Genomic DNA, 12,635 nt, shown 5'->3' with positions numbered 1-12,635 from the left:
GACAGGGTGCTGTCCATCATGATAAAGACTTTGCTTTTGTCTCTGGGCTGGAACACTACTCACGGGTGAAAAGATGAAACTATCACACATTTGTAGAGCTGAATGACAAGAGAGAGCAAAGAATATTTCCATTCAGAATGCCTAGGATTTAAACTTTTCTTTTCTCACAGAACATCCCACCTGGGGAGAGTTTCCCACACACTCTTTAAGAGTTAGTATGGGCTGGGAGTGGTGGCTCACGTCTGTAATCCCAGGACTTTGGGAGGCTGAGGCAGGCAGATCACTTGAGGTCAGGAGTTTGAGAACAGCCTGTCCAACATGGTGAAACTGCGTCCTTACTACAAGTACAAAAATTAGCTGGGTGTGGTGACACATGCCTGTAATCCCAGCTACTGGGGAGGCTGAAGCAGGAGAATTGCTTGAACCCGGGAGGTGGAAGTTGCAGTGAGCCGAGATCACACCACTGCACTCCAGACTGGGCAAGAGAGCGAGACAACGTCTCAAAAAATAAAAAAATAATAATAATAATACGGCTTTGCAAGGTGCAGTGGCTGTAATCTGCAATCTACAATCTACAACTTTGGGAGGCCAAGGCAGGAGGACTGCTTGAGTCCAGGAGTTTGAGGCTGCAGTGAGCTATGACTGCCACTGCACTACAGCCTGGGTGATAGTGGAACACCCTGGCTCAAAAATAAAAAAATAAAAACTATGGCTTCCACACTGCCCATCAGAGCTCTTACCTGTGTTCACGCTTCTCACACACTCCCTTCCATCTGGATTTTTTACTATTTTAACTTCACTCTGCAGAGTCAAGGGCTCTCTCCTTTGCTTCAACATGGAAATAATACTTAGGTCAGGAAGACAGATTCCTGTTAATAAAAAGAAAGAAACAAGATGTGCTGGGGCATTTCCAAAATCCAAGCCCTATGTTTAGGTAAGAGAGGGGATATCGCAAATGGATCAAGAATAATATTTCACAAGTTCACCACAGACTGGCTCCTTCTGAATGCTTAGGGAATACTGTAATATGTAGACATCGAGATCTCTTCCAAGAACTACTGACTTGTAAGCACAGGGGAGAAAACAGAGAACTGGTTATCTGGTGCCACCCAATGACGTATCATGAAGGGGGCAGAACATCTGAAGAAAGGACACATTTCAAATCCAGAGAGCATAATAGAGCGTTTCATTTGAGTCAACAAGGTTTCTACCTCAGTGAAGTAATTTAGGGGCTCCCGAGAGGCAACCAAGAGAAAATGCAAAGACAGATTACAGCAGATCCCGGCTTCTGGAGGGAAGGTATCCTCACCCAGAGAGACCAGGTTCCTGTAGTTCTCCAACATCACGTCTCTGTACAAAGCCCTCTGTCCAGGGTCCAGGCATTTCCACTCCTCCTGAGAGAATTCGATGGCCACGTCCATGAATGTCAAGTGTCCCTAAAATGAGGACCACATTGTTTGCAACACTAAAAATTTATAAATTGTATGCAATTTAGTTTATAAACATTTTTGAATATTAAGCTATTGAAAATGGCATATCATTAAAAAACATAGAAACTTCAACTCCAATCTCTAGTAAATACCCACATTCAAAATATATAGTATTTTTAAAAATTCAGATGGGGTTTTACTAGGTTGCCCAGAAAGATCTCAAACTCCTGGATTCAAGGGAAGAGTTTAATCCTTCCCCAGCCTCCCAAGAAGGTGGGATTATAGGCATACACCACTAACCCTGCCCTACAAATACACTTTTGTCCATTAAAATTTACATGTGTAGGTATTAGCAAAAGCCAATGGAGTTTATTGATTTATTTCATTAATAAAACAGTGATACATGACACAAAATTTAAGAATATTATACACTAATTTAACAAATAGGATGGGCGCAGTGGCTCACACCTGTAATTCCAGCACTCTGGAAGGCCAAAGCAGATGGATCACCTGAGGTTAGGAGTTTGAGATGAGCCTGGCCAACACGGTGAAACCCCGTCTCTACTAAAAATACAAAAATTAGCCAGGCATGGTGCTGGGTGCCTGTAATGCCAACTACTTGGGAGGCTGAGGCAGGAGAATTGCTTGAACCTAGGAGGCGGAGGTTGCGGTGAGCCGAGATCGTGCCATTGCACTCCAGCCTGGGCGACAAGAGTGAAACTCCATCTCAAAAAACAAACAAACAAACAAATAAAGGTCATAGAAAATATCTCAGCAGCACATACCTTAAGACATTACTAGATAATTAATACTCAGGCCAAGAATGAAATTGGAAAACAAACAAAAGAAGAAACATGATATTAAACAAGAACATCTCATAAAATATCATAATCAACAGTAAACATGGGATGCATTTCCTCTAATTTAAGGCCAGGAAAAGGGTGCTGGTCTGTGCTGCAGCCAATCACCACTGCACAGGATGCCAGAGCAGGGACCAGAAGCAGTGAAAAAAACAGGAAAAAAAAAAAAAGTGGGGCTAGGAGGTAGAAAAAAGCAGGATCTGTTAGAACTAACGAATGACAGGATTGTAACCTAAACAAAGAATGCCATTTAGGCATTTTAACTAATACGAATATATTGAAAACAAGTTTTGACCGGGCACGGTGGCTCACGTCTGTAATCCCAGCACTTTGGGAGGCCACGGTGGGCAGATAACCTGAGGTGGGGAGTTTAAGACCAGCCTGATCAACACAGAGAAACCCGTCTCTACTAAAAATACAAAATTAGCCGGGCATCGTGGCGCATGCCTGTAATCCCAGCTACTTGGGAGGCTGAGGCAGAAGAATTGCTTGAACCCGGGAGATAGAGGTTGCAGTGAGCCGAGTTCATGCCATTGCACTCCAGCCTCAGCAACAAGAGTAAAACACTCCATCTCAAAAAAAAAGGAAACAAGTCTCCATCTTTAGCAGCACTAATTATAAATGACACACACGGCCGGGCGCGGTGGCTCAAGCCTGTAATCCCAGCACTTTGGGAGGCCGAGACGGGCGGATCACGAGGTCAGGAGATCGAGACCATCCTGGCTAACACGGTGAAACCCCGTCTCTACTAAAAATACAAAAAAAACTAGCCGGGCGAGGTGGTGGGCGCCTGTAGTCCCAGCTACTCAGGAGGCTGAGGCGGGAGAATGGCGTAAACCTGGGAGACGGAGCTTGCAGTGAGCTGAGATCCGGCCACTGCACTCCAGTCCGGGCGACAGAGCGAGACTCCGCCTCAAAAAAAAAAAATAAATAAATAAATAAATAAATAAATAAATAACACACACACAGGAAACATCCTACCTCTCCCTTAGCAAACATACATGGCCCCTAACTAAAGGACATTCCAGACCTGTGTACGAAATCCGCAACTCTACTAAAAGAGTAATGCCAGCAAGATAGAGGAATACGAAGCCACAGACCTTTCTGTCCCCATGGAGACAAAAATTAAACAATACACAGACCAATTGGCTTTGTGAGAAATCCAGAAGGCCCTTAGCAAGTTCCTGCACCCCAAAGAAGCACCAAGTCAACCTGCTGGGAGCCCAGCGGGAAAATGCATGAACACGTTAGCCTGAGCCCCTGGTCAGGCATGATATGCCATCATCCAGAGGAAACCACAAACTCCAGACTTCTCCTGAGGGACAATGTTCTGTCTTGGTTGAAGAGAAGCTCTGAAGTAACAGGGCCCCAGATCAGGAAGCCACTGAGAACAAAGGCACCAGCATAAATCAGAGCCTGCAGTAACACAGGCAGATACTAGGTGGCAGTGTGGACCCCAGCTTCCTATGGCCTCACACAGGCTGCAAAGCAGGTGCAGAAAGGGGAGCTCCGGAGCAGAACCTGGTCACCTTCCTCAGTGAGGAGGTGACAAGCAAAGTCCAGAGAGGACACATCGCAGACAAAGCTCAGGACCTCCAGAGACTCCTCCTGGGCTGACTGGTGCGCATGGTCCCTGAACCACGCCAAGCACAAAAAACAAGAGAGGTGACTGATTTATTTTCTTTTTCTTTTTCTTATGAGACAGAGTCTCGCTCTGTCGCTCAGGCTGGAGTGCAATGGCGCCATCTCGACTCACTGAAACCTCCGTCTCCTGGGTTCAAGGGATTCTCCTGCCTAAGCCTCCCGAGTAACTGGGATTACAGGTGTGCACCACCACGCCAGGCTAATTTTGTATTTTTAGTAGAGACAAGGTTTCACTGTGTTAGCCAGGCTGGTCTGAAACTCCTGACTTCAGGTGATCTGCCCGCCTCGGCGTCCCAAAGTGCTGGGATTACAGGCATGAGCCACTGTGCCTGGCCAATGCTGTAAAAATAAACTTCTACAGGACTTGCTCTCTCTCTTGACACAGAGCTGACAGCAGTGGGTCGCCAGTGAGATGCAAGAAGGGTGGGACACCGCACAGGGCAGGGCAGGGGAGATTTGGTATTTGATGGCCTAAGCTGCACGTTTGGTGTCTTCTATAAAACAAATATATACATAATTTGATGTTTAACATAAAAAAAATAACGATAATTGCTGGAACAAGAATGAATATAATTTCCACCTCTTTAATGACAAAAAAATTCTGCTTCAATCTCTGTGCAAAATTACAGCTTTTTTTACCTAACCCAGATGCTGTACAAGACTCCCTGCAGGAATACCACTCTCCATGGGAGGGGCGTGCTGAGAAAGAAGAATGTCCTCTCTGAACCAAGCCAGACACAAGAAAGTAGGAAAGGTGTTTAGCTTCAAATGTAGTAAAAATCAGACAGAAAATATTTCTCCTTCCTGAACTCCTTTTCCAGAATTTACCAGGTACTTGTGCACATTAATACGTGACTTCCTTTGGCAGCTGCTCTAATCCTGGTCCACAGAGAGCTGACAGTGCATCCAGATGTGGCCCCTGAACAATCCCTGCTGCCCAACAGCACTGACACCACGGGACCCTCACCCCATCTCCATCCATGTCTGGTGTGAGCCCTTCTCAGGCCCATGCCCAGTGCAGCCTCTTCCCAAATTCATGTCACTGGGTCACGAGAGATGGAAGCTAAGCGCGATGAGAGGGACTGAGGGAAGGCACGGGTGAGTGTGAACAAACCTGTCAGGCAGGACACTTCAGACATTTCAGAAAGAAACAGAGATAGAACAATCCACCGAGAGTATCAGTTTACCTGAGGAAGAGCCATCCCTGACTCCTTTGCTTTCCTCTTCTGGGCTTCTTCATCACATAGCATGACTGTTTAGAAGTCAATCCTAAATGTCAAAAATAGGCTGATTACTGCTCAGAATCAACACATTCCCCTTCCTGTGCCACAACCACACTCACAGGTTAGACCTCACCCTGTGGAAAGACATCCTCTGCTGCCCACTGCACCAGAGTTGATGCAGGGACAAGAAACTCCTACCAGGAGAACGAGTGAAGTTTTTACTCTTCTATTCAGGACTCGCTCCCCTCCTGGAGAAGCCCACACGCACGCCGCAGCAGTAGGGAGCAGGGGTGGACTGAGCTGCCTCATTCAGGGAACAGACCCAGCTGTGACCAAACTCAGTGGAGAGCACAGCCCCCCTCCCCTCTCTGTGGAGCCCAGGCTCGTGTAATCCCTCAGAACTGGAGGAGAGAGAGCCTTGGTGCTCAGCGCCAGACACAGAACACAGTGGAATCTCCTTATCCATGGGGGATATGTTCCAACAAGCCCAGGGGATGCCTGGAACCTCAAACAGTACTGACCTCTTTGACTCCACTTAAATTATGCATGTAACAGCTTCTCACTGGCATATCCAAATTGCCAGCATCAATATTCACATGCTTGGGGAATACTATTAAGTAAAATAAGGGTTAAGCGAAAGGACTGAGATACCCCAAAAGTGGACCAGATCAAAAAGAAGACTATTCACTGACTAATGGGCAGAGTCTACACTCGGCCCTCAGGATTTCTAGGGCCCAAATCCAGGGATTCAACCAACGACAGACTGAAATAATTACCAAAAAAAGGGGAAAGAAACCAAAAATTAACACAATGAAAATAACACAAGAAAACAACAGAGTAGCCGGGCGAGGTGGCTCACGCCTGTAATCCCAGCACTTTGGGAGGCCGAGGCGGACGGATCACGAGGTCAGATCGAGACCACAGTGAAACCCCATCTCTACTAAAAATACAAAAAATTAGCTGGGCTCGGTGGCGGGTGCCTGTAGTCCCAGCTGCTCCGGAGGCTGAGGCAGGAGAATGGCGTAAACCCGGGAGGCGGAGCTTGCAGTGAGCCGAGATTGCGCCACTGTGTTCCAGCCTGGGAGACAGAGCTAGACTCCAACTCAAAAAAAAAAAAAAGAAAAGAAAAGAAAAGAAAACAACAGTGTATAACAACTATATAGCATTTATAAATTTCATTAATCCATTATAAGTAATCCATTATAAGTTTCATTAATCCATTATAAGTAATCAAGAGATTTTTTAAAGTCTATGGGAGGATGTGTGTAATGTATATGCAAACACAGTCATGCACTGCTTAGTAACGGGACCTGTTCTGCGAAATGTGTTTTCAGACCATTTCATTACAGACTGCACGACATAAACCAGGACGGTATAGTCTACTACACATCTAGGGTATATGGTATAGCCTATCGCTAAAAACCTGCACATCATGTTATGTACTGAATACTACAGGCAACTGTGACACAGTGGTATGTACTTGTAAATAAAACATGTCTCAACATAGAAAAGGTACAGTACTAATATGATATAAATGTTTAAAAAATGGTACATCTGTCTAGGGCACTTACCATGAATGGCGCTTGCAGGACTAGAAATTGCTCTGGATGAGTTGGTGAGTGTGTGGTGACCAAATGTGATGGCCTATGATATAACTGTGTACTACTGTAGATTTTATAAATACTGAATACTCAGCCAGGCGTGGTGGCTCATGCCTGTAATCTCAGCACATTTGGAGAACGAGGCAGGTGATTGCTTGAGCCCAGAAGTTCGAGACCAGTTTGGGCAACATGGCGAGACTCCTGTGTCTACAAAACAAAAATACAAAAAATAAGTTGAGGCACAGTGGAACACACCTGTAGTCCCAGCTACCCAGGAGGCTGTGGTGGGACGATCACCTGAACGTAAGAGGTTGAGGCTACAGGGAGCCATAATCGCACCACTGCATTCCAGCCTGGGCGACAGTGTGAGAGGCTGTCCCAAAAATAAACATGTACATACATACTTACTGTGTATTTAGGCTACACTAACATAAAAAATATTTTTTTCTCAATAACAAATTAACCTCAGCTTACTGTAACTTTTTGACATCATAAATTTCTAAATATAACTTTTTTTTTTTTTTTTTTGAGACGGAGTCTCGCTCTGTCACCCAGGCTGGAGTGCAGTGGCCGGATCCCAGCTCACTGCAAGCTCCGCCTCCCAGGTTCCCGCCATTCTCCTGCCTCAGCCTCCCGAGTAGCTGGGACTACAGGCGCCCGCCACCTCGCCCGGCTAGTTTTTTTTTTTTTTGTATTTTTTTAGTAGAGACGGGGTTTCACCATGTTAGCCAGGATGGTCTCGATCTCCTGACCTCGTGATCCGCCCGTCTCGGCCTCCCAAAGTGCTGGGATTACAGGCTTGAGCCACTGCACCCGGCCCACTTTTTGGCTTTTATAATAACATTTAGCTTAAAACACACATTATATAGCTATATAAAAACATTTGTCTTTATATCTTTATTCTATAAGCTTTTTCCCATTAAAAAAAATTTTTTTCCCCATTTAAACTTTTTGTCAACAACCAGGACACAAACACATACATTAGCCTAGGCCTACACAGGGTCGGGGCCATCCATGTCATTGTCTTCCAGTGCCATATCTTGTCCCATTGGAAGGTTCTCAGGGGCAATGATATGTATGGAGCTGTCATCTGGGATAACAATGCCTTCTTCTGGATACCTTTTGAAGAACTTGCCTGAGGCTCTTCTAGGTGAGGAGGCACTCCTTTCAGAAATATGTCTGTGGTGTGAACCAGAAAGTCAGCTGAGGGCCTGGTGCAGTAGCTCAAGCCAGTAATCCCCGCACTTTGGGAGGCTGAGGCGGGCAGATCATGAGGTCAAGAGATTGAGACCATCCTGGCCAACATGGTGAAACCCCATCCCTACTAAAAATACAAAAATTAGCTGGGAGTGGTGGCGCACGCTTGTAGTCCCAGCTACTTGGGAGGTTGAGCCAGGAGAGTCGTTTGAACCCGGGAGGTGGAGGTTCCAGTAAGCCGAGACCACACCACTGCACTCCAGCCTGGTGACAGAGCAAGACTCGGTCTCAAAAAAAAAAAAAAAAAATCAGCTGATTAGGAAATGAGATAGGAAGAAAAATATCCATGGTGGTTGACTTGCTTATTTTTTCTTCCTAAATGTTATTGTGAGCAGTTAATGCACCATAAACTTTCCCTTCCATTAATAAACATCTTCTGGGGTTGGGTGCGGTGGCTCACTCCTGTAACCCCAGAATTTTGGGAGGCCGAGGCAGGCGGATCACACCAGGTCAAGAGTTTGAGACTAGCCTGGCCAAAATGGTGAATCCCCATCTCTACTAAACATACAAACATTAGGCCAGGTGCTGTGGCTCATGCCTGTAATCCCAGCACTTTGGGAGGCCGAGGCGGGCAGATCACAAGGTCAGGAGTTTGACACCAGCCTGACCAACATGGTGAAACCTTGTCCCTACTAAAAATACAAAAATTAGCTGGGCATGGTGGCATACGCCTGTAATCCCAGCTACTTAGGAGGCTGAGGCAGGAGAATTGCTTGAACCTGGGAGGCTGAGGTTGCAGTGAACCAAGCCTGGGTAATAGAGTGAGACTCCATCTCAAAAAAAAAAAAAAAAAAATACAGACATTAGCCGGGCGTAATGGCAGGCACCTATAATCCCAGCTACTCAGGAGGCTGAGGCAGGAGAATCGCTTGAACCCGGGAGGCTGAGGTTGCAGTGTGCTGAGCCTGGGTAACAGAGTAAGACTCCATCTCAAAAAAAAAAAAAAAAAAAAAAATTAGCCGGGCATAATGGCAGGCACCTGTAATCCCAGCTACTCAGGAACCTGAGGCAGGAGAATTGCTTGAACCTGGGAGGCTGAGGTTGCAATGAGCCAAGCCTGGATAACACAGTGAGACTCCATCTCAAAAAAAAAAATACAAACATTAGCCAGGCGTAATGGCAGGCACCTATAATCCCAGCTACTCAGGAGGCTGAGACAGGAGAATCACTTGAACCCAGGAAGCAGAGATTGCAGTGAGCCAAGATCACACTACACTCCAGTCTGGGTGACAGAGCAAGACCCTGTCTGAAAAAATAAGATAAATAAACAAACAAACAAACAAACAAACACCTTTTGGTGTTGGAGTTCATGTTTTCAAACTTTTAAAGAAGCTTGTTGAGTTCTGTACCAGTTTCTGCTAAACCCTTCATTGTGAAATTTCCTGGATTTTTTTTTTCTTTTCCTTCACTTTCCTATCCTCTCACCTCTTCTTCAGCTATGGGTTCTTTTATCAGTTCCAACAACTTACTCGTCCATTCCTCATGAATCACCTCTAGGAGCATCACAGTGTCATCCTCACCCACAGCCAGGTTAAAGCTGCCTGGCAAAGATCCAGGTTTGTTTCCCCTAGCATCACCACAGACACAAGGAATGCAATGCACTATGACGTCATGAATGCTCTGATGTAGCTAGGCAACAGGAGTTTTTCAGCTCCAGCGTAACAGTGTAATCTTATGGAACCACCATCATAGATCTGATCATTGACGAAAATGTCATTATGCAGTGTATGGCTGTACTGCGCAACTTTACATAAAGGACTTGAAGATCACCTGACTTTGGTATCCTCAGGGGTCATGGAAGTAATCCCTCTGATACTGAGGGATGACTGTACTGCCTAGATATACCAGAAAAGGAGATGATTCAAGTCCTAGGCGAAAGAGAGTGGGACTGGCTGGGTACAGTGGCTCACACCTGTAATCCTAGCACTTTGGGAAGCCAAGGTAGGTGGATTGCCTGAGCTCAGGAGTTCAAGACAAGCCTGGGCAACATGGTGAAACTCTATCTCTACTAAAAATACAAAAAATTAGTGAGGTATGGTGGTACATGCCTGTAATCCCAGCAACTTGGGAGGCTGAGGCATGAGAATCACTTGAACCCGGGAGGCAGAGGTTGCGGTGAGCCGACATTGTGCCACTGCACTCCAGCCTGGGCGATGGAGTGAGACTCCTCAAAAACAGAGTGGGACAGTGCTAGATTTCAGCACACTACTTGGAACGGTGGAAAATTTAAAAGTTGTGCATTCTTCATTTTTGGAACTTTCTGTGTAATATTTTCAGACCACAGTTAAACTCGAGTATCAAGAAATCCAACCAGCAGATAGGGAGCAACTACTGTAGCATCAACTTTAAATATTAGGCCTGGCCTCCACCTAAGTATTGAAATTAGAATCTCTGTTAAGGATGCACAAGAGATGTTTCTGCAAAATGCCTCAGCACTCAAATGTGAAGCTAGGGCTGAGCTCCACCCAGAGGGGTTGAGCCCAGCGCAGTCCCCCGCTTCTGGCTCTTCGCTCCCCTTGGGCCCTTGCTGTCACCATGATCCAGACAGTGGCAGGAAAAGGGAAAGAAACACAGAACTTCAAAATGGAGGAGAGTTGGGGTGGGGTCAGGCTGGAGTGTTACATTGGGGGCTACTGGGGGGGGTCACAGAATCCTAAGAAGGTACTACCAGAAAAAAGGCCTGGAGAAGGGTGTTTTTCACCTGCAGCTGAGGGGCCAGAGAGTTCCAGGCAGAGGGACAGCCCAGATGAAGCCTCCGAGGGAGGAGAAACCTGGGCCCCTGTAATGTAGGTCTCAAATAATTCCACTTACATAGTTTGCTACATGAACGACGTGTGTGCTGTGATAAGAACTTGAGTGCGTTCCTCCTTCCTTCATGAGTGATGCATCACCCCTTAGCAGCCCCCCAGATAAGAAATGGAGCAAACTTCCCTCCCACTCCAGAGAATGTGGTTGGACTCCCCCCTCCCCTGGAGAATGTTATATGGCACTTTCTTTTTTTTTTTTTTTTTTTTTTTTGAGGCGGAGTCTCGCTCTGTTGCCCGGACTGGAGTGCAGTGGCCGGATCTCAGCTCACTTCAAGCTCTGCCTCCCGGGTTTACGCTATTCTCCTGCCTCAGCCTCCCGAGTAGCTGGGACTACAGGCGCCCTCCATCTCACCCGGCTAGTTTTTGTATTTTTAGTAGAGACGGGGTTTCACCGTGTTAGCCAGGATGGTCTCGATCTCCTGACCTCCCGATCCGCCCGTCTCGGCCTCCCAAAGTGCTGGGATTACAGGCTTGAGCCACCGCGCCCGGCCATATGGCACTTTCTCAGACCCCATATACGAGATTCTGACCTCAACTACCGGAATTCAAAATACACGGAAATTCAAGAGGTTGACAGTCACTGTGAGAGCCGAGGCTGTGGCACACTCTGCTGTCAGGGGCCTCTCTGAAGACCTGTAGGCTATACTGAGAGGTGGCTGCATGTCAGCTGTTCTCCAGTGATCACACCGTTAGCCTTCAAGGTGACCTCAGAAGCCTCGACCAACACCAGCACTGCCCTCTAGCGGGCATGTATGGACATGACCTGTTCTTGCGGGTCTCCACTGGGCTGGATGCCATTTCTCCCAAGAAACTGCTTCTATTAATGTACAACTCAGACATTAACTGTACTTTTCCATATAGGCCTGTTTCCATCCTAACCGAGCAAATACATTTTTTTTTTTTTTGAGACAAAAATCTCATTCTGTCACCCAGGCTGAAGTGCAATGGCACGATATCAGCTCGCTGCAACCTCTGCCTCCCAGGTTCAAGCAATTCTCCCGCCTCAGCCTCCCAGAGTAGCTGGGACTACAGGCGGCCGCCACCACGCCCGGCTAATTTTGTGTGTGTGTGTTTGCGAGACAGGGTCTCACTCTGTCACACAGGCTGCAGTGCAGGGCGTGATCTTGGCTTACTGCAACCTCTGCCCCCTGGGTTCAAGCGATTTGCCTGCCTTAACCCAAGTAGCTGGGATTACAGGAGTGTAAATAAACGTGTGATTTATTGTTTGTATTATAAATGAAAACACAAATAAGAAAATATCTCCTATTTTTAAAAACATTTGACAGGTTTACTTAATCCCCAGAAAGTACAGGGTGTCCCTCACCCTGGGCAAGGTGTTTGGGGGGTTCAGGGAGTATCTTTTGGACATATGAAGGTGGAGATGCCTGTGGATGCCCCAGCAGAGATGTCCAGAATGCGAGTGGACACAGGATTCTGGAATTCAGGGGAGAGGGGTGGGTGGAGAGGGAAAACTGAGACAGGAAGGTGGTGTTTTGAAGCCGTAAGATGAGATCATAAGGAAAGGTAGAGGGTGTGGGCAGAGAGAACAGGTTTAAGGACTAAATTGTGGGACACTCTTTTTTTTTTTTTTTTTTTTTTTTGAGACGGAGTCTCGCTCTGTCGCCCAGGCTGGAGTGCAGTGGCCGGATCTCAGCTCACTGCAAGCTCCGCCTCCCAGGTTCACGCCATTCTCCTGCCTCAGCCTCCCGAGTAGCTGGGACTACAGGCGCCCGCCACCTCGCCCGGCTAATTTTTTGTATTTTTAGTAGAGACGGGGTTTCACCATGTTAGCCAGGATGGTCTCGATCTCCTG

The 12,635-nt window shown here is 46.7% G+C and overlaps 1 protein-coding gene across 7 annotated transcripts in view; it reads right to left on the bottom strand.

Moving 5' to 3' along the window:
* The window catches only part of LOC117093599 (zinc finger protein 610), a 183,231-nt gene that overhangs the window by 157,658 nt on the left and 12,938 nt on the right, over window positions 1-12,635 (bottom strand). For 4 of the 7 annotated variants that reach the window (XM_033228914.1, XM_033228910.1, XM_033228911.1 and 1 more), the window contains 2 exons: window positions 6,729-6,965; window positions 5,122-5,203 (listed from right to left, as the gene is read on the bottom strand). In XM_033228914.1, the coding sequence (XP_033084805.1) occupies window positions 5,122-5,184 (63 nt within the window). In that variant the 5' untranslated portion in view covers window positions 5,185-5,203; window positions 6,729-6,965. Of the gene's footprint in view, window positions 1-740; window positions 870-1,309; window positions 1,437-5,121; window positions 5,204-6,728; window positions 6,966-9,440; window positions 9,958-12,635 lie in introns of those variants that run through there. The other 3 variants (XM_033228917.1, XM_033228918.1, XM_033228919.1) reach the window with 2 other exon arrangements.

Source organism: Trachypithecus francoisi, unplaced genomic scaffold, assembly GCF_009764315.1.
Source record: "Trachypithecus francoisi isolate TF-2019V2 unplaced genomic scaffold, Tfra_2.0 Lachesis_group12, whole genome shotgun sequence".
NCBI lineage: Eukaryota > Metazoa > Chordata > Mammalia > Primates > Cercopithecidae > Trachypithecus > Trachypithecus francoisi.
Note: the sequence above shows the minus strand (reverse complement) of the source record. Positions and strands in the feature narration are given on the sequence as shown.